This window comes from Gigantopelta aegis, chromosome 8, assembly GCF_016097555.1.
Source record: "Gigantopelta aegis isolate Gae_Host chromosome 8, Gae_host_genome, whole genome shotgun sequence".
Classification (NCBI taxonomy): domain Eukaryota; kingdom Metazoa; phylum Mollusca; class Gastropoda; order Neomphalida; family Peltospiridae; genus Gigantopelta; species Gigantopelta aegis.
The window spans coordinates 14,010,870-14,033,012 of NC_054706.1; the positions used below are offsets into that span (position 1 = coordinate 14,010,870).

At 38.0% G+C, this 22,143-nt stretch overlaps 1 protein-coding gene across 1 annotated transcript in view; it reads left to right on the forward strand.

The window, feature by feature from the left end:
* The window catches only part of LOC121379488, a 53,463-nt gene extending 41,192 nt beyond the window's left edge, over positions 1–12,271 (forward strand). The window contains exons 32-40 of the mRNA XM_041508133.1: positions 580–738; positions 1,593–1,751; positions 2,643–2,807; positions 4,529–4,693; positions 5,440–5,604; positions 6,747–6,908; positions 8,471–8,590; positions 10,586–10,699; positions 12,162–12,271. Coding sequence (XP_041364067.1) covers positions 580–738; positions 1,593–1,751; positions 2,643–2,807; positions 4,529–4,693; positions 5,440–5,604; positions 6,747–6,908; positions 8,471–8,590; positions 10,586–10,699; positions 12,162–12,271 — 1,319 coding nt within the window. The remainder of the gene's footprint in view (positions 1–579; positions 739–1,592; positions 1,752–2,642; positions 2,808–4,528; positions 4,694–5,439; positions 5,605–6,746; positions 6,909–8,470; positions 8,591–10,585; positions 10,700–12,161) is intronic.
* Positions 12,272–22,143: the final 9,872 nt, after the last annotated feature.

Here is a 22,143-nt window from a genome sequence, read left to right on the forward strand (position 1 = left end):
AACCAGTTATGGATCACTGGTCGGTGCAAGTGGTTTACATCTACCCATTGAGCCTTGTGGAGCACTCACTCAGGGTTTGGAGTCAGTATCTGGATTAAAAATCCCATGCCTCGACGGGGATCCAAACCCAGTACCTACCAGCCTGTAGACCGATGGCCTAACCACTACGCCACCAAGACCGGTCATGTTGTGGTTGGAGAGACAAGGACTGAAATGTAGAGGTGGACAGCGAAAGATGTTGAAAGGTAGAAGAAGCTTCCAATGTCTGAAAGAAAGTAAATGGAATTCAAAGATGAGAAAAAAAAGGAGGCAGTGGAATAAAAAAAAAATGAAAATAAAATTTTTAAAGCTATATTACGTAATACTCACAATAATAGGCTTACATGAACAGCCACTTTATGTACTTTAATTATCAGTGTTAGGTAGGACCAGTCACTCGGTACATCTGTGCAAAAACTTAAGTGCTGTGCACAATCTGTCCACTGTGTGTCATGCAACTTTTCAGTTATTAATATATTTTTGTGAATTCCTGTAGATACAAATCAGTATAATTTATTACTTGATATATATTTATTGCAGTGGTCTGTCCGGCGGGCTCTCAGGTTCAATCAGGAACGTGTCAACCATGTCCAGTGGGTTTTTACAAACACCAGGATGGTTTTCTGCCCTGCACACCCTGTCCTGGTGAATTCAGGACAGCGACCTCTGGTGCCAAGAGTGCAGATGATTGTAACATAGGTAAGACAAAATGGGCAGTATAACGTATGACCCTTTCATCTAGGATCAGTTTTAACTTGTTTCTTTGTTCTAGATGTCAGTAAATATATACATGTACTGAAAAGAAAGAATATAATTATAAGAATATTTATACAGTCGAGATTGGTCTATTGGCCACCTGTATATAATGTCCACCTGACCATAATCGCCACCATAAATCCCGCCCAATGCATTTCCTTCTTTATTTTACCTGTATATAACGGCTCTCATAAAAAAACATGTTGTCCCTAGGGTTGGAATAGCCTTATCTATACCTTACAATGGTGATAGATTCTATTAATATATATATATGTATGTATATGTGTATATGTATATGTATATGTATATGTATATGTATATGTATATATATGTATGTATGTATATAGATAGGTAGATATATATATATATATATATGGGGGGGCCTATATATACATACATACATACATACATTTGTGAGGCCAGAAAGGATTTAATTATCCCCTGCATCAGTGCATTAATATCTATGTATGTAACAGTCAACCTCGACATACATACAATATATAGATATTCATACATCAACATTAGTTTAGATGTGTAAATAATATTGATCAAAATAAACATAAATCATATTCTTTAGTCCTCACCATTGTTTGTAAAGACATAATTTTGTGTGTTTATAAAAGGTTAACTTGCAGGGGTATTTCCTCACATAACCAATGTATCTCTGGGGCAATAAAACATTTTGTTTAAAAAAAAAAAAAATCTTGCATGGATGTAAATAAAAGTATAAAAATGCTACATCATTTGAAACTAAATGTGAATAACAATGGCATACAGTATCCATTATTACTTTCCAGTGGGATGCTCACCTGGATCCTACCTGCATGTCAATAATTCTTGTTTACCGTGTCCCACTGGGGAGTATCAGCCCAACAAGTGGCAGGATTCCTGTACACCGTGCAACTCGGGTAGCACCACGTCCACTCAAGGCTCAGTTAATGCCAGTCAATGTGTCGGTAAGTCTCTTATAGTCTAGTAATGTTGGTTTTTTGTTTTGTGTTGTGGTGGGGTTGTGGGGTTTTTGTTTTGGGGGGGGATGTTGTTGTTTTTTAAAACTTGGTTTATAGTTGCACCTGTGGATGTTCATCACAGAAAAGGTTTATGTTGGCGAGACATTAATTCCACAGAATTCTTGTTCCCATTTTAAACCACCCTTCATAAATGTTACATGAAGGATATGTGCAGTGGAACGTAATGTCCAGGCAGACTTAGTATTCTATGACATTTGATGGCACTGGCATAGGAAGTGGGGAGGGGTGGGCAAGGGGGCATGTGCCCCCCACTTTTCAGATATTTTGCATTATATTTGCTTTATAATAGTGTAAATATAAAAGTGTGCCCGCCATCACATTTTGGCACCTTCCTACGCCACTGGTTGGGGTGATTGGAGTATTTTTTTTTCCTTTTTTCAACTTGTGTCTAGACTAACAATAAAATTTAACTACAAACCTTCCGCTCTTACATGGTTTTCTTTATTCTGGTTGTCACTAAAACGCCAAATGTTATCCTTCGATAAACTGCAAAAAATTAGTTCATAACGTCAAATGGGACGTCATTATGTAAAACAGGACATGGACAGGATGTTTAAAAACTGATTTACATGTATTTTTAACTAAATGAGTTGTGTTGTTCGTAATTATAAAAACAAATTGTATTTTTTAAGTATTATTTTTTTAGTATAAAATCACTTCGCTATGCTACATTAAATTCACACAAACAATGACCAACAAATGAGTTGTAATTATAAAAATTGTCTTTTTCAAAAACATTTTATTTTAGTATAAAATCGCCTCACTCTGCTACATCATTAAATTCACACAAACGATGACTAATAATATCTATTTCAGTGATCTGTGATGACGGTTTGGGTTACAATGCTGCCATTGATTCCTGTAAGTCATGTGATATCGGATTCTATCGTAACAAGACCACGGATGGACCACTTTGTAAACCCTGTCCTGCAGACAAGATATCTCAAATAGGAGCTGTCAACTTGGCTGACTGTGACATAGGTAATATATTAATATATTTACTTTTCAGCCTGGCCTGACCTCTGACCTATTGCACTTTCCCCCTATCTAAATGGACTAGTCCGAACATCCCAATAGCTGATTGGCTAAAAATCTTCCATAATACCCGTCACCTGATACCTTCTTCCTTGGCCTCGGTGGTGTCATGGTTAGGCCATCGGACATAAGGCTGGTAGGTACAGGGTTTGCAGCCCGGTACCGGCTCACACCCAGAGCACGTTTTAATGACTCAATGGGTAGGAACACTACACCCTCTTTTGTCCTCACTAACAACTAACAACTAACCCACTGTCCTGGACAGACAGCCCAGATAGCTGAGCTGCGTGCCCAGGACAGCATGCTTGAACCTTAATTGAATATAAGCACGAAAATAAGTTGAAATGAAACTGAACCCTCTTCCTCATCTCGCTCACTACCGACCCCAATTGGACTGCATGTGCTCCCTTGCATCTGCCAATGTGAGTGAACTCACCTTCTCCCTACCCACTTTTTTGTGTCATGAATGGAAGCCAACTCTTGTGCCCATGACAGGCATGTGCTATAACAGCATGTTCTGAACGTGCAAGTAAAACCACTTAACTTAAGGAAGATGAAGTGAGGAGGCCAAATTGAACAACCCCTGAGGTCAGGCTAAATATTTAATAAAAGAGAATCTTATCCAAGGTTTTCATCATTTCTTTTCAAAATAACCACTTACCTGTTGTAGCATTAAACATTTGGCAGTGGGTTAAAAATCTGTTGATGCCAAAAAAAACCATCTGATTGTAGCAACAAGTCCATCTTCAATAGAGTCTGCCAATAATACGTCAAGGGACCTACCGGCCTCAGTGGCGTCGTGGCAGGCCATCGGTCTACAGGCTGGTAGGTACTGGGTTCGGATCCCAGTCGAGACATGGGATTTTTAATCCAGATACCGACTCCAAACCCTGAGTGAGTGCTCCGCAAGGCTCAATGGGTAGGTGTAAACCACTTGCACCGACCAGTGATTCATAACTGGTTCAACAAAGGCCATGGTTTGTGCTATCCTGCCTGTGGGAAGTGCAAATAAAAGATCCCTTGCTGCCTGTTGTAAAAAAGAGTAGCCTATGTGGCGACAGCGGGTTTCCTCTAAAAACAGTGTCAGAATGACCATATGTTTGACGTCCAATAGCTGATGATAAGATTAAAAATCAATGTGCTCTAGTGGCGTCGTTAAATAAAACAAACTTTACTTTTACTTTTACGTCAAGGGACCAGATATCAGCTCTGTCATTATGGAAGATTATAGTATCGCAGAAACTACCAACCATAAATTCAAACACTATCGTCTAAAAACAAGTACTGATACTGATTGGTTTTAATCAAGGGACAAGATATGTCAGCTCTGTCATTATGGAAGATTATAGTATCGCCGTAATTATACCAACCATAACCTTAGACATTATCTTCTAAAAGAAAATACTGACATTGATTGATTTTAATTCTGCTTTAACATTGGCGTGTAAATTGTGAGTGTTACTTTCTATTACTCTACAGGCTACGAATTTAGCAGGATTCTGTGCTTCCACGAATCCCATAAGATTATGAGATGGAATCCCAAGATATCTGTATTACATCATTTTTATGATTCTCGCAGAATCCTATATATATAAAAAAAACAAAATCTCCAAATTCCATGCCTGCGTTCCACGTTGCATGCTATAGAAAACGTTGTGTTGTTTCAGCAAACTGCACGCGTCCTGGTCAGTACCGAAACATTATGACTAACAGGTGTGAAGACTGCCCTATAGGATCGTACCAGAATCAGAAGTGGATGGAGCAGTGTGTGCCGTGTCAGAAAGGCTTGACCACCAAGATCACTGCTGCTACATCTTCAAGTGACTGTTACCGTACGTATGGATGGTTTTTATAATGAAATGTAAACCATAATGTAATGTGCAAGGGGGGGTTTTGGGGGTCAAAACCCCTTGTGCTCTATCAAATTTTCTTTTTTTTAAATACATTTTTTAAAGGAGTATGTGACGACCCCCCTATAAACTTCACTCACCATAGTCTAGACTCCCTGCTAAAATTCTTGCACATTGCCTGTATATTGTTAGTGTTTACAGTCGTTGTGGAAATGAGGAGTGTAGACTCATATTCTTGAATGATGTTACCCAGTTTGTATGGCATTGCCATGATGTTACAATATCAGCAGACCCTTTGCTTTTTCTATCCCAACCATTGTTGCATGACCAATTTATCAAAGGCTGTGGTATGTGCTGTCCTGTGGGATGGTACATATAAAAGATCCCTTGCTACTAATGGACAAATTTAGTTGGTTTCCACTCTGAGACTATATGTCAAAATTACCAAATGTTTGACATCCAATAGCCGATGATTAATAATCGGTGCTCTAGTGGTTTCATTAAACAAAATAAACTTTATATGGGGTACTTTCATAATGTCAGATACATATTCTACCTTTTTGTTCATCTAATACCTCAAAATTAAAAGTTATTGCCATAAATGTATCTGCCATTTATCATGTTGTGAAGAATAACTTGAATGATCATAAATATATCCCAGTATTTGTCATATTTATTACTAGTCATTGCGATATTCTATTACTGAATATTATTACTGTCTTTCTCAGGTGACTGTCCTTCGGGTCAACAGGTCATCGAACTGACCAACGTCTGCACAGCTTGTCTTAAAGGAACCTACAGGAAGAGGCTTTCCACGTGGACCTGTCAGCCCTGTCTATCAAAATTTACAACCAATGGGACGGGAGCCATCGATGAAAGCCAGTGCATGATAGGTACATGCTTTGTTTGACTTTCTATGTGTGTTGTATGTCTTGTTTTCTGTCTTAGGTAGAAGAACACAGTTATTTCTGAATCTTTGGCTGCCTACCTATTGTTTAAGAATAAAGAAAGATACAGGTATTTTAAGTCTCAAGGAAATTACAAAAAGAGTCATAATTATAAAGAGGACTCATTTTAAATATTTTTAGTTAAATGTTTGTGTTACTTTCATCATAATGTACACAAACTGTATGATTTTGGGTGCATTTTTTACCATGTTCATACCCATACAAACCACACCCAAGCACGGGAGTTGGTGGATATCACACATATATTTATGGAAACTTTGCACATCAAACCTTACAAAAACCTTATTTGAATAAATGCTTAGCTATTAAAATTTTCACAAAATCAGTTTGTTTGAAAATTACCCAAAATAGATCACGCCCACCCCACTTTTGTCACTGCTGGTTTGCACTGCTGGTGGAAAACCCTTTGCCATTTTTAAAATAACTCCTGAGCTATCACTAAGCTTACGAATTTACTTAGTATTCAAAATAATTAGCCTTCAAACATGGATCTGTGCAAAACCAACAAGCAAAAGTTTTGTGCGACTGGGTACATGAGGAAGCTAACTGTATACTGCTACCTTAGGTTGTTCCAAAATTAATAATATGGGATGGCTAGTGGCCATTTTGTCTCTCCTTTATGAAATTACATGGCCCTGATGGCATCAAGAGAAGATTACATGGTATTCCAAACATGATTCTCTATACTGGATCCTGATATTAAATGTTTACTGTGTTAAAATTATGTCACATCTTTATTTTTATGTACAGCTATCTGTGATATAAAGTATTATAGTTTTTGTCCAAAGTGTCTTAAAAAAAAAAATGAAATTTGGTTTATGGCTACATCTATGAATGTTCATCTTAATGTATGCTTTTAAAAATTTTTTTATTAAAGATTAACTTTTTTTAAACATGTATTGAGATTAAAATTGAACGGACTATTATTATTTTTTTTTATATATATATATATCTAGTATAGGTCTTTCAGTAGTAAACAGTTATAATTTTTTGAAAAATGTGGACTTAATAGAGTGGGTTATTTCTTTTTACATTGTTTCCCAAGATAATATTTGTATTTCTTGCAGCTCTTTGTGACGTGGGTAATGGCTACAACACACAGTCGAAAACCTGCGAACCCTGTCCTATCGGAACCTACCAGAATACAAAGAATGAGCCCAGTTGTCTCCCCTGTCCAAATAACACGACCACACTTTCAGTAGGAACAATCAATCCATCAGACTGCACTTGTGAGTTTTAGATTATTATTTTTTTAAATACTGGTGTTAAAAAGTATATGTGCATTATTGAACAATCATGATACTGAATTTTATTATAAATTTTAATTTTACCTATCTGTGACATTTGTATTTTTGTTCATAGTTCTTTACACTGTGATTTAGTGTAACTCTTGAATTTTAATATTGATGTTGTTCATCATTTCATTTTGGCATGTACCTTAGATTGACACTCAGTAGCTGATGTATTTTTCATGCTGGGGTGTCGTTAAACATTCATTCATTCATTCATTGAGTGATGGGACATAGCCTACTGGTAAAGCGCTCACTTGATGCATGGTCGGTTTGGTATCGATCCCTGTTGGTGAGCCTATTGGGCTATTTCTCATTCCAGCCAGTGTACCATGACTAGTATATAAAAAACATGGTATGTACTATCCTGTCTGTGGGATAGTGCATATAAAAGACCCCTTGCTACTAATGGACAAAAGACTATGTAAAAATTACCAAATGTTTGACATCCAATAGCGGATGAATAATAAATCAATGTGCTCTAGTGGTGTCGTTAAACAGTAAAACTTCTTATTTCATTCATTCCTATTTTTTTATTTTTTTTAAAAATAAAATTGACTTCAACCTTGACTTTTAATATAGTCACCACATTTGAACTGTCCAAAATAGATTGCTTTGAGCAACATGTTGCATTTAAATTAATATTTTATTGTGTATTATCAAAAAGTGACAAAATAGCATAATAATAATATTTAGGTGAGCCAAAATTAATTCTCTAATTAATGATTATGATCTTCATTCTTTTCATATTTAGTGTATTAAAACAATAATCATACACATCATTTTAAACATATATTCTTATCAATTATTCAAAATTTAAGTCTTAGAATAATAAATTTTGTTTCAAAAGATCTTATTTATCTTAAAATTAACAAATGGTCTGTAAATTATAAAGAAATTCAAAGAAGAATTAAAATATTAATTATCTAGTTATAAAAGAATGGCATCATTTTTTTTTAAATGCTACAAATGAAGATGCATGGTCCTACAAAATACTGCCTTGCCCTATAAAAATTCTTCCTAGACCACTGAAATGTAATACGAAGTTAAAGTTAAAGTTTGTTTTGTTTAACGACACCACTAGAGCATATTGATTTATTAATCATCGGCTATTGGATGTCAAACATTCAATTACTAATTCAATGTGCTCTAATGGTGTCATTAGACAAAACAAACTAACTTTTAACTTAAATAGTTTTGGTTTTTATGAACTTGATACATGCTTTATCAGAAGAAAAAAATATATATTCTTCATTAAAGCAAGATATTTTAGCTATGTGAATATGTACAAGAAGTGATTATACAATTTACATGTCACAATTTCAAATAACTCAGTCTGTTCAGATTTTTACCTTTACAAATATTCTTTACAGCCTGAGTCTTCATAATGTTAAGAGTCTAGTTTTTTTTATTATTATTATTTTGTGTGTGTGTGTTACTGTTATGAAGAGAAATATTTTTCAGCATTCTAATGTATATTTTTTCTTATTATTTTACTTCAGCTCTGTGCACTACAGGGAAACATAACTGTACCTCTAACACAGTCTGTGTAGATATTTCTGCTTCTCCTGGGTTTGATTGTCAGTGTAAACCTGGATTCACGGGTTCTCCACGGTGTAAACGTAAGTGAGGTGATACGTCAGTCAGGGCTCGAAATTCATTTATGAAGTAGCAAGAAACCTTTACTTTTTAATTTTAATCTTTAGATGAGCTTTTGAATTACTATTTTGTTTTGTAATGTTATGACTACTCCAATATGTTAGTGATATTTCTTCCATCCCTAGCTATGCAAGACAGACCAATTCCATGACTTCAACCCATATGTTAGTGATATTTCTTCCATCCCTAGCTATGCAAGACAGACCAATTCCATGACTTCAACCCATATGTTAGTGATATTTCTTCCATCCCTAGCTATGCAAGACAGACCAATTCCATGACTTCAACCCATATGTTAGTGATATTTCTTCCATCCCTAGCTATGCAAGACAGACCAATTCCATGACTTCAACCCATATGTTAGTGATATTTCTTCCATCCCTAGCTATGCAAGACAGACCAATTCCATGACTTCAACCCATATGTTAGTGATATGTCTTCCATCCCTAGCTATGCAAGACAGACCAATTCCATGACTTCAACCCATATGTTAGTGATATTTCTTCCATCCCTAGCTATGCAAGACAGACCAATTCCATGACTTCAACCCATATGTTAGTGATATTTCTTCCATCCCTAGCTATGCAAGACAGACCAATTCCATGACTTCAACCCATATGTTAGTGATATGTCTTCCATCCCTAGCTATGCAAGACAGACCAATTCCATGACTTCAACCCATATGTTAGTGATATTTCTTCCATCCCTAGCTATGCAAGACAGACCAATTCCATGACTTCAACCCATATGTTAGTGATATTTCTTCCATCCCTAGCTATGCAAGACAGACCAATTCCATGACTTCAACCCATATGTTAGTGATATTTCTTCCATCCCTAGCTATGCAAGACAGACCAATTCCATGACTTCAACCCATATGTTAGTGATATTTCGTCCATCCCTAGCTATGCAAGACAGACCAATTCCATGACTTCAACCCATATGTTAGTGATATGTCTTCCATCCCTAGCTATGCAAGACAGACCAATTCCATGACTTCAACCCATATGTTAGTGATATGTCTTCCATCCCTAGCTATGCAAGACAGACCAATTCCATGACTTCAACCCATATGTTAGTGATATTTCTTCCATCCCTAGCTATGCAAGACAGACCAATTCCATGACTTCAACCCATATGTTAGTGATATGTCTTCCATCCCTAGCTATGCAAGACAGACCAATTCCATGACTTCAACCCATATGTTAGTGATATTTCTTCCATCCCTAGCTATGCAAGACAGACCAATTCCATGACTTCAACCCATATGGAATAAATCTGTCTTGTATAGGCTATGACGTCACTGCGGTTAACATGGGGAGTATTACTTCATTTGGTAATATATGACGTCATATTAATTCGAGTTGGTTAGTTTTAGACTGATATTCTGTTATTAAAACCTTCATTATAAAAGTTGTCTTGTTAATTTGTAGTGTTAAATTATATTTAACGTAAATTATATTTAATACATGAAACAGATGTGGAAAATATGATAGTGTAGTTTATTTATGATAAAATGGTTAAATAAAGAAGTTACCTTTTCAGCCATCTTTGTTTGTTCGTGTAAAATAATGGTTTATTTATTAAATGGATGGGAGTTAAAGACTCCACCATATGCTGTAATGTGGGATAGAAAAAGTGCACCCTCTGCAAGCCTCGTCCCGGGTCAAAATTTCCACCACCTCAGGTGTACTTTTTGTTATCCCACTAGACCACATATGATGGAGTCCATTAGTGTTTACAGAAGGTTTTTTAGTTTACAATGAAACTGCAATAAAAGCAACAATGTAAATGACAATTATTAAAAATAAGGTTATTAATATGAAAAGTTTGTTTGGGATTTTAATTTATTTTTAATTTTAAATGTACTACATTTTGAAAATGGTGAAGTTGTTTTCAAAATTAGGATCAAAATAGCTCGTTTTTAATTGATATTCTTAATATTTTATTATTGTCAGATGTGTGTGAGATTCCCGATTACTGTCAGAATGGTGGTACATGTCGTAGGGACTCTAATCCACTGTGTGAGTGCACAGCATCGTATGAAGGAGACCGATGCCAGATTCCAAAATGTACGTATTACTGTATTTAGTTGAATCGATAACTTCAGGTTTTTTTTGGGGGGGAGGGTAATTGTCTGTTGTTCTAACCATCATAGATTTTCGAAAAGGTATCAAAATTAAAGAAATATTACGGCAATCCTTTTTACACAGGTGCCAAAATTCGATGAGTGGTATTTTGTAAGTTCAAAACTAGAAATTGCTACAAAAGATGAATCAGTTGTTTTGCAAAGGTGTTGAAGTGACAACCTCTAGTTTTTAAAAGACATCTTTAGTATTTTATTTTTTTAGATCCATTTCCATCCATTCAAAATGTTTCTGGTCATCCTGGTGTTTGTAATACCATGAAATGCATTTTTCCTCATTCTAAAAACACACTTTTCACCAAGCAGTAACTGTTACGGAGACGAGCTTTAGTTTTTTAGGGTATTTCTCCATTTCAATGTCACAGATTCTTATTTTGCTCTATTGTGATTTTATCCATATGTGTTACATATGATTAACCAAAATTACTGTCCATTTTGCAAGTTAAAACTAGAGTCTGTGACTTAAATATTTTTAGATTGCTACAGAACTGCCAAAATAATGTGCTACAGAGGTCAAGTGCCAGTATTATAGTTTATCTATGAATAAATTTATGTTTTAATTAAGTAAAAATAATTTTTTTTAAATTGTTTATTGTTTTTGTGTAGGATGGGTTCATAGTCCAGTGGTAAAGCTATCGCTTAATGTGATGTCGGTCTAAAATCGATTCCCTTCAGTGTGCTCATTGAGCTATTTATCACGCCAGTCATTGCTCCACAACTGGTATAACAAAGGCTGTGGTATGTTATCCTGTCTGTGGGATGGTTGATATAAACTATCCCATGCTGCTAATGGGAAAGAGTAGTCCACTGTATGGCAGCAGTGGGTTTCCCCTCTCATGATCTGTGTCGTCCTTAACCATATGACTGATGCCATATTACCATAAATCAATTTGAATGTGTCATTGAATAAAACATTTCTTCCTTCCTTGTCTTCGTGTATTTCACTTTTAGTTTCACAGGGTTCGTACCAGTCTTTAAATTCATTCAAAGTCTTTGAATTTGAAAAAATAATTTGTAGGTCTTTGAAAGTCTTTGAATCGTAATTAAAGTTTTTAAAAGTGTTTAAATTCTCACAAATCATAGCCAAAGTAATGATGATATCTTTTACAGCTGCATGCACTTTATATTTTCCAGTTGCAAAGTTTAATCTGTCATGATGCATATAAAAAAGCTAAATTTTTTGCCATGGACAGCAATGTAAATGAACTGATTTGGTATTTTTATCGCATTCTATTGTCTTTAACCGCTGTGTAAAAGTCTTTGACCGCTGTGTAAAAGTCTTTGACCGCTGTGTAAAAGTCTTAGAAAGTCTTTCAGTTTGTTTGGTGTTTACGGCTATGAACCCTGTTTCACTCGCTTTATGTCTATGATTGTTGTGATTATTTCAGTGGTGGATGTGGTCAGCTCGGACATGATTGTTGGGATCGTGGTCGGCATTACCGCATTCCTGCTGATCTGTATTCTCATTCTCGTTGGAGTCATCACAGCCCACAGGTGAGTGAGATTGTCAGACACTGTACATAGGTGTCTGAAATCTTTTGTGTTACTTATATACAGAACTGCATGTCAGTTGTTTTTCCTTGGTCTCGTCATATAAATCTTGCGCACAATAAACGAGTGCAATAAATAACATGAGAAGACAATTTGAAATGTGGTTCTGTATTTATCACATACCACTTTTTTATATTATGATTAACAAAAGTTAAATTTAATAACACAGCTTACTTTGTCTGGAAAGTTGGTTGCATTTTGCGGAATTGACCATCCTGGTTAGAGATGTGACATCATAGAAGTGAGCACATAACTATGCATGAGATATATTATATTATGTATATATTAATAAAAGATTTATTTTATTTTATGGTCAAAATGATCTTTATTATTATAGTAAGATTAAATGGATATGCAATAAAGTCTGTTATTGGATGTGACAGGGTGAGTCTTCAAATGTGATGAAATGTGACATCAAGTGTGATTGGGTGAGACATCATGATGTGACAGAAGACATTGATTGTGGTAGAGTGAGATATTCTATGTGACAGAAGACTTTGATTGTGGTAGAGTGAGACATCATGTGTGACAGAAGACTTTGATTGTGGTAGAGTGAGACATCATGTGTGACAGAAGACTTTGATTGTGGTGGAGTGAGACATTCTGTGTGACAGAAGACTTTGATTGTGGTAGAGTGAGACGTTCTGTGTGATAGAAGACTTTGATTGTGGTAGAGTGAGACATTCTATGTGACAGAAGACTTTGATTGTGGTGGAGTGAGACATCATGTGTGACAGAAGACTTTGATTGTGGTGGAGTGAGACATCATGTGTGACAGAAGACATTGATTGTGGTCGGGTGAGACATCATGTGTGACAGAAGACTTTGATTGTGGTGGAGTGAGACATCATGTGTGACAGAAGACTTTGATTGTGGTAGAGTGAGACGTTCTGTGTGACAGAAGACTTTGATTGTGGTGGAGTGAGACATTCTGTGTGACAGAAGACTTTGATTGTGGTAGAGTGAGACATTCTGTGTGACAGAAGACTGTGTGATAGAAGACTTTGATTGTGGTAGAGTGAGACATTCTGTGTGACAGAAGACTTTGATTGTGGTAGAGTGAGACATCATGTGTGACAGAAGACTTTGATTGTGGTGGAGTGAGACATTCTGTGTGACAGAAGACTTTGATTGTGGTAGAGAGTGAGACATTCTATGTGACAGAAGACTTTGATTGTGGTAGAGTGAGACATCATGTGTGACAGAAGACTTTGATTGTGGTGGAGTGAGACATGTGTGACAGAAGACATGTGTGACAGAAGACTTTGATTGTGGTGAGAGTGAGACATTCTGTGTGACAGAAGACTTTGATTGTGGTAGAGTGAGACATTCTGTGTGACAGAAGACTTTGATTGTGGTAGAGTGAGACATTCTGTGTGACAGAAGACTTTGATTGTGGTAGAGTGAGACATCATGTGTGACAGAAGACTTTGATTGTGGTAGAGTGAGACATCATGTGTGACAGAAGACTTTGATTGTGGTGGAGTGAGACATTCTGTGTGACAGAAGACTTTGATTGTGGTAGAGTGAGACATTCTGTGTGACAGAAGACTTTGATTGTGGTAGAGTGAGACATTCTGTGTGACAGAAGACTTTGATTGTGGTAGAGTGAGACATTCTGTCTGACAGAAGACTTTGATTGTGGTAGAGTGAGACATTCTGTGTGACAGAAGACTTTGATTGTGGTAGAGTGAGACATTCTGTGTGACAGAAGACTTTGATTGTGGTAGAGTGAGACTTTGATTGTGGTAGAGTGAGACATCATGTGTGACAGAAGACTTTGATTGTGGTAGAGTGAGACATTCTGTGTGACAGAAGACTTTGATTGTGGTGGAGTGAGACATTCTGTGTGACAGAAGACTTTGATTGTGGTGGAGTGAGACATCATGTGTGACAGAAGACTTTGATTGTGGTGGAGTGAGACGTTCTGTGTGACAGAAGACTTTGATTGTGGTGGAGTGAGACATCATGTGTGACAGAAGACTTTGATTGTGGTGGAGTGAGACGTTCTGTGTGACAGAAGACTTTGATTGTGGTGGAGTGAGACATCATGTGTGACAGAAGACAGTTCATGTGTGACAGAAGACTTTGATTGTGGTAGAGTGAGACATTCTGTGTGACAGAAGACTTTGATTGTGGTAGAGTGAGACATCATGTGTGACAGAAGACTTTGATTGTGGTGGAGTGAGACATTCTGTGTGACAGAAGACTTTGATTGTGGTAGAGAGTGAGACATTCTATGTGACAGAAGACTTTGATTGTGGTAGAGTGAGACATCATGTGTGACAGAAGACTTTGATTGTGGTAGAGTGAGACATCATGTGTGACAGAAGACTTTGATTGTGGTGGAGTGAGACATTCTGTCTGACAGAAGACTTTGATTGTGGTAGAGAGTGAGACATTCTATGTGACAGAAGACTTTGATTGTGGTAGAGTGAGACATCATGTGTGACAGAAGACTTTGATTGTGGTAGAGTGAGACGTTCTGTGTGACAGAAGACTTTGATTGTGGTAGAGTGAGATATTCTATGTGAGAGAAGACTTTGATTGTGGTAGAGTGAGACATCATGTGTGACAGAAGACTTTGATTGTGGTAGAGAGTGAGACATTCTGTGTGACAGAAGACTTTGATTGTGGTAGAGTGAGACATTCTGTGTGACAGAAGACTTTGATTGTGGTGGAGTGAGACGTTCTGTGTGACAGAAGACTTTGATTGTGGTAGAGAGTGAGACATTCTGTGTGACTGTGTGACAGAACACTTTGATTGTGGTAGAGTGACACATTCTGTGTGACAGAAGACTTTGATTGTGGTAGAGTGAGACGTTCTGTGTGACAGAAGACTTTGATTGTGGTGGAGTGAGACATCATGTGTGACAGAAGACTTTGATTGTGGTAGAGTGAGACATCATGTGTGACAGAAGACTTTGATTGTGGTGGAGTGAGACGTTCTGTGTGACAGAAGACTTTGATTGTGGTAGAGTGAGACATTCTGTGTGACAGAAGACTTTGATTGTGGTGGAGTGAGACATTCTGTGTGACAGAAGACTTTGATTGTGGTAGAGAGTGAGACATTCTGTGTGACAGAAGACTTTGATTGTGGTAGAGTGAGACATTCTGTGTGACAGAAGACTTTGATTGTGGTAGAGTGAGACATTCTGTGTGACAGAAGACTTTGATTGTGGTAGAGTGAGACGTTCTGTGTGACAGAAGACTTTGATTGTGGTAGAGTGAGACATTCTGTGTGACAGAAGACTTTGATTGTGGTAGAGTGAGAGTGAGACATCATGTGTGACAGAAGACTTTGATTGTGGTAGAGTGAGACATTCTGTGTGACAGAAGACTTTGATTGTGGTGGAGTGAGACATCATGTGTGACAGAAGACTTTGATTGTGGTGGAGTGAGACATTCTGTGTGACAGAAGACTTTGATTGTGGTGGAGTGAGACATTCTGTGTGACAGAAGACTTTGATTGTGGTGGAGTGAGACGTTCTGTGTGACAGAAGACTTTGATTGTGGTAGAGTGAGACGTTCTGTGTGACAGAAGACTTTGATTGTGGTGGAGTGAGACATTCTGTGTGACAGAAGACTTTGATTGTGGTAGAGTGAGACATTCTGTGTGACAGAAGACTTTGATTGTGGTAGAGTGAGATGTGACAGAAGACTTTGATTGTGGTGGAGTGAGACATCATGTGTGACAGAAGACTTTGATTGTGGTAGGTATTGTGACAGAGAGTGAGACATTCTGTGTGACAGAAGACTTTGATTGTGGTAGAGTGAGACATTCTGTGTGACAGAAGACTTTGATTGTGGTGGAGTGAGACATTCTGTGTGACAGAAGACTTTGATTGTGGTGGAGTGAGACATTCTGTGTGACAGAAGACTTTGATTGTGGTAGAGTGAGACATTCTGTGTGACAGAAGACTTTGATTGTGGTAGAGTGAGACATCTGTGTGACAGAAGACTTTGATTGTGGTGGAGTGAGACATTCTGTGTGACAGAAGACTTTGATTGTGGTGGAGTGAGACATTCTGTGTGACAGAAGACTTTGATTGTGGTAGAGTGAGACATTCTGTGTGACAGAAGACTTTGATTGTGGTAGAGTGAGACATCATGTGTGACAGAAGACTTTGATTGTGGTGGAGTGAGACATTCTGTGTGACAGAAGACTTTGATTGTGGTAGAGTGAGACATTCTGTGTGACAGAAGACTTTGATTGTGGTGGAGTGAGACATCATGTGTGACAGAAGACTTTGATTGTGGTGGAGTGAGACATTCTGTGTGACAGAAGACTTTGATTGTGGTGGAGTGAGACATCATGTGTGACAGAAGACTTTGATTGTGGTGGAGTGAGATGTTCTGTGTGACAGAAGACTTTGATTGTGGTGAGTGAGAGTGACAGAAGACTTTGATTGTGGTAGAGTGAGACATTCTGTGTGACAGAAGACTTTGATTGTGGTGGAGTGAGACATTCTGTGTGACAGAAGACTTTGATTGTGGTAGAGTGAGACATTCTGTGTGACAGAAGACTTTGATTGTGGTAGAGTGAGACATTCTGTGTGACAGAAGACTTTGATTGTGGTAGAGTGAGACATTCTGTGTGACAGAAGACTTTGATTGTGGTAGAGTGAGACATTCTGTGTGACAGAAGACTTTGATTGTGGTAGAGTGAGACATCATGTGTGACAGAAGACTTTGATTGTGGTGGAGTGAGACATTCTGTGTGACAGAAGACTTTGATTGTGGTAGAGTGAGACATTCTGTGTGACAGAAGACTTTGATTGTGGTAGAGTGAGACATTCTGTGTGACAGAAGACTTTGATTGTGGTGGAGTGAGACATTCTGTGTGACAGAAGACTTTGATTGTGGTAGAGTGAGACATCATGTGTGACAGAAGACTTTGATTGTGGTAGAGTTGTGTGACAGAAGACTTTGATTGTGGTAGAGTGAGACATTCTGTGTGACAGAAGACTTTGATTGTGGTAGAGTGAGACATTCTGTGTGACAGAAGACTTTGATTGTGGTAGAGTGAGACATTCTGTGTGACAGAAGACTTTGATTGTGGTAGAGTGAGACATTCTGTGTGACAGAAGACTTTGATTGTGGTAGAGTGAGACATTCTGTGTGACAGAAGACTTTGATTGTGGTAGAGTGAGACATCATGTGTGACAGAAGACTTTGATTGTGGTAGAGTGAGACATTCTGTGTGACAGAAGACTTTGATTGTGGTAGAGTGAGACATTCTGTGTGACAGAAGACTTTGATTGTGGTAGAGTGAGACATTCTGTGTGACAGAAGACTTTGATTGTGGTAGAGTGAGACATTCTGTGTGACAGAAGACTTTGATTGTGGTAGAGTGAGACATTCTGTGTGACAGAAGACTTTGATTGTGGTGGAGTGAGACATTCTGTGTGACAGAAGACTTTGATTGTGGTGGAGTGAGACATTCTGTGTGACAGAAGACTTTGATTGTGGTAGAGTGAGACATTCTGTGTGACAGAAGACTTTGATTGTGGTAGAGTGAGACATTCTGTGTGACAGAAGACTTTGATTGTGGTAGAGTGAGACATTCTGTGTGACAGAAGACTTTGATTGTGGTGGAGTGAGACATCATGTGTGACAGAAGACTTTGATTGTGGTGGAGTGAGACATTCTGTGTGACAGAAGACTTTGATTGTGGTAGAGTGAGACATTCTGTGTGACAGAAGACTTTGATTGTGGTGGAGTGAGACATTCTGTGTGACAGAAGACTTTGATTGTGGTGGAGTGAGACATTCTGTGTGACAGAAGACTTTGATTGTGGTGGAGTGAGACATCATGTGTGACAGAAGACTTTGATTGTGGTGGAGTGAGACATTCTGTGTGACAGAAGACTTTGATTGTGTGAGTGAGAGTGAGACATTCTGTGTGACAGAAGACTTTGATTGTGGTAGAGTGAGACATTCTGTGTGACAGAAGACTTTGATTGTGGTAGAGTGAGACATTCTGTGTGACAGAAGACTTTGATTGTGGTAGAGTGAGACATTCTGTGTGACAGAAGACTTTGATTGTGGTAGAGTGAGACATTCTGTGTGACAGAAGACTTTGATTGTGGTAGAGTGAGACATCATGTGTGACAGAAGACTTTGATTGTGGTGGAGTGAGACATTCTGTGTGACAGAAGACTTTGATTGTGGTAGAGTGAGACATTCTGTGTGACAGAAGACTTTGATTGTGGTAGAGTGAGACATTCTGTGTGACAGAAGACTTTGATTGTGGTGGAGTGAGACATTCTGTGTGACAGAAGACTTTGATTGTGGTAGAGTGAGACATCATGTGTGACAGAAGACTTTGATTGTGGTAGAGTGAGACATCATGTGTGACAGAAGACTTTGATTGTGGTAGAGTGAGACATTCTGTGTGACAGAAGACTTTGATTGTGGTAGAGTGAGACATTCTGTGTGACAGAAGACTTTGATTGTGGTAGAGTGAGACATCATGTGTGACAGAAGACTTTGATTGTGGTAGAGTGAGACATTCTGTGTGACAGAAGACTTTGATTGTGGTAGAGTGAGACATTCTGTGTGACAGAAGACTTTGATTGTGGTAGAGTGAGACATTCTGTGTGACAGAAGACTTTGATTGTGGTGGAGTGAGACATTCTGTGTGACAGAAGACTTTGATTGTGGTAGAGTGAGACATCATGTGTGACAGAAGACTTTGATTGTGGTAGAGTGATTGTGGTAGATTCTGTGTGAGCATCATGTGTGACAGAAGACTTTGATTGTGGTAGAGTGAGACATTCTGTGTGACAGAAGACTTTGATTGTGGTAGAGTGAGACATTCTGTGTGACAGAAGACTTTGATTGTGGTAGAGTGAGACATCATGTGTGACAGAAGACTTTGATTGTGGTAGAGTGAGACATTCTGTGTGACAGAAGACTTTGATTGTGGTGGAGTGAGACATTCTGTGTGACAGAAGACTTTGATTGTGGTAGAGTGAGACATTCTGTGTGACAGAAGACTTTGATTGTGGTAGAGTGAGACATCATGTGTGACAGAAGACTTTGATTGTGGTAGAGTGAGACGTTCTGTGTGACAGAAGACTTTGATTGTGGTAGAGTGAGACATTCTGTGTGACAGAAGACTTTGATTGTGGTAGAGTGAGACATCATGTGTGACAGAAGACTTTGATTGTGGTAGAGTGAGACATTCTGTGTGACAGAAGACTTTGATTGTGGTAGAGTGAGACATTCTGTGTGACAGAAGACTTTGATTGTGGTAGAGTGAGACATTCTGTGTGACAGAAGACTTTGATTGTGGTAGAGTGAGACATCATGTGTGACAGAAGACTTTGATTGTGGTGGAGTGAGACATTCTGTGTGACAGAAGACTTTGATTGTGGTAGAGTGAGACATTCTGTGTGACAGAAGACTTTGATTGTGGTAGAGTGAGACATCATGTGTGACAGAAGACTTTGATTGTGGTAGAGTGAGACATCATGTGTGACAGAAGACTTTGATTGTGGTAGAGTGAGACATCATGTGTGACAGAAGACTTTGATTGTGGTGGAGTGAGACGTTCTGTGTGACAGAAGACTTTGATTGTGGTAGAGTGAGACATTCTGTGTGACAGAAGACTTTGATTGTGGTAGAGTGAGACATTCTGTGTGACAGAAGACTTTGATTGTGGTGGAGTGAGACATTCTGTGTGACAGAAGACTTTGATTGTGGTAGAGTGAGACATCATGTGTGACAGAAGACTTTGATTGTGGTGGAGTGAGACATTCTGTGTGACAGAAGACTTTGATTGTGGTAGAGTGAGACATTCTGTGTGACAGAAGACTTTGATTGTGGTAGAGTGAGACATCATGTGTGACAGAAGACTTTGATTGTGGTAGAGTGAGACATTCTGTGTGACAGAAGACTTTGATTGTGGTGACAGAAGACTTTGATTGTGGAGTGAGACATTCTGTGTGACAGAAGACTTTGATTGTGGTGGAGTGAGACATTCTGTGTGACAGAAGACTTTGATTGTGGTGGAGTGAGACATTCTGTGTGACAGAAGACTTTGATTGTGGTAGAGTGAGACATTCTGTGTGACAGAAGACTTTGATTGTGGTAGAGTGAGAGTGAGACATTCTGGTGTGACAGAAGACTTTGATTGTGGTAGAGTGAGACATCATGTGTGACAGAAGACTTTGATTGTGGTGAGGAGTGAGACTTTGATTGTGGTAGAGTCATTCTGTGTGACAGAAGACTTTGATTGTGGTAGAGTGAGACATTCTGTGTGACAGAAGACTTTGATTGTGGGTGAGATTCTGTGTCTGTGTGAGACATCTGTGTGACAGAAGACTTTGATTGTGGTAGAGTGAGACATTCATGTGTGACAGAAGACTTTGATTGTGGTGGAGTGAGACATTCTGTGTGACAGAAGACTTTGATTGTGGTAGAGTGAGACATTCTATGTGACAGAAGACTTTGATTGTGGTAGAGTGAGACATTCATGTGTGACAGAAGACTTTGATTGTGGTAGAGTGAGACTTCTGTGTGACAGAAGACTTTGATTGTGGTAGAGTGAGACATTCTGTGTGACAGAAGACTTTGATTGTGGTAGAGTGAGATGTGTGACAGAAGACTTTGATTGTGGTGGAGTGAGACGTTCTGTGTGACAGAAGACTTTGATTGTGGTGGAGTGAGACATCATGTGTGACAGAAGACTTTGATTGTGGTAGAGTGAGACATTCTGTGTGACAGAAGACATTGATTGTGGTAGAGTGAGACATTCTGTGTGACAGAAGACTTTGATTTGCATGGTTATTTTTTAAAAATTCATAACTTCTCACAGGATTTATCAAATTCATTGGGAACAGTGGCTAAACAACCAAACATACATCTAACAGAATTTGATAGTATTTCCAGTGATAATATTTTTTTTATTAATATTAATATTAATACACATGATGCTATATGATTATAATTATCCCATGCTACCTCCTCACTTAAATAGACCCTCCAGACTCACCACCTGTCACAATAAATATCTGTAAAATTGTAGTGGCAGGGCAGAGGGTGTGTGTGTGTGTGTGTGTGTGTGTGTGTGTGTGTGTGTGTGTGTGTGTGTGTGTGTGTGTGTGTGTGTGTGTGAGCTCCATTTCAGTGTGTTTATTACAGCATGGATTTATTTTATCTATTAATGGTAATTTGTATTTACATATAAAAAAGTTAATTAACTAAAAAAAAAAAAAAAAAAAACCCACAAGAAAAACAAAGACAACAACAATGACATCAGGAATTCAGATAGAACAAGGGATTATTATGAGAGGTGCAAAATCCTGAGATTAATAGCCTTGCCATCTTAGGCAGTATGGTGCAACTTCAAAAGGACTTAATTCAGACACCACTGTGTGGGTCTCCAGCCAGTAGGAGGAAACCCAAAGAAGAAAACCAAAATGGCGGCACCTGGACATTTTCTTTGTGCACATGTGTTTAGTTAAGACTATACCTCATGTCCGTGGAACAAGTCTATCATACAGGAAAAACTAATTTGGTAAGTATCTGACTACATGTAGCACCTATTTTTTTATTTTAACAGTTCATGTTTTTCATTTAAAAGCCATGCATTACAATCATTGCTGGATTTTCAATAGACAAAATGGCGGCATTCCTTTGTTGATAAATTCTCTTTATTTATGTTAATGCATGTGCATAAACATTTCATTTAGTGAATACAACTATACTAAAAGTTCAAACTAGTGCTGATTATAGTTATTTTGTCACACAAAGGTTGGTGGTGGTGTTGTTTACATTTAAATATTATAAGTAATTAGTAGATTGTAATTAA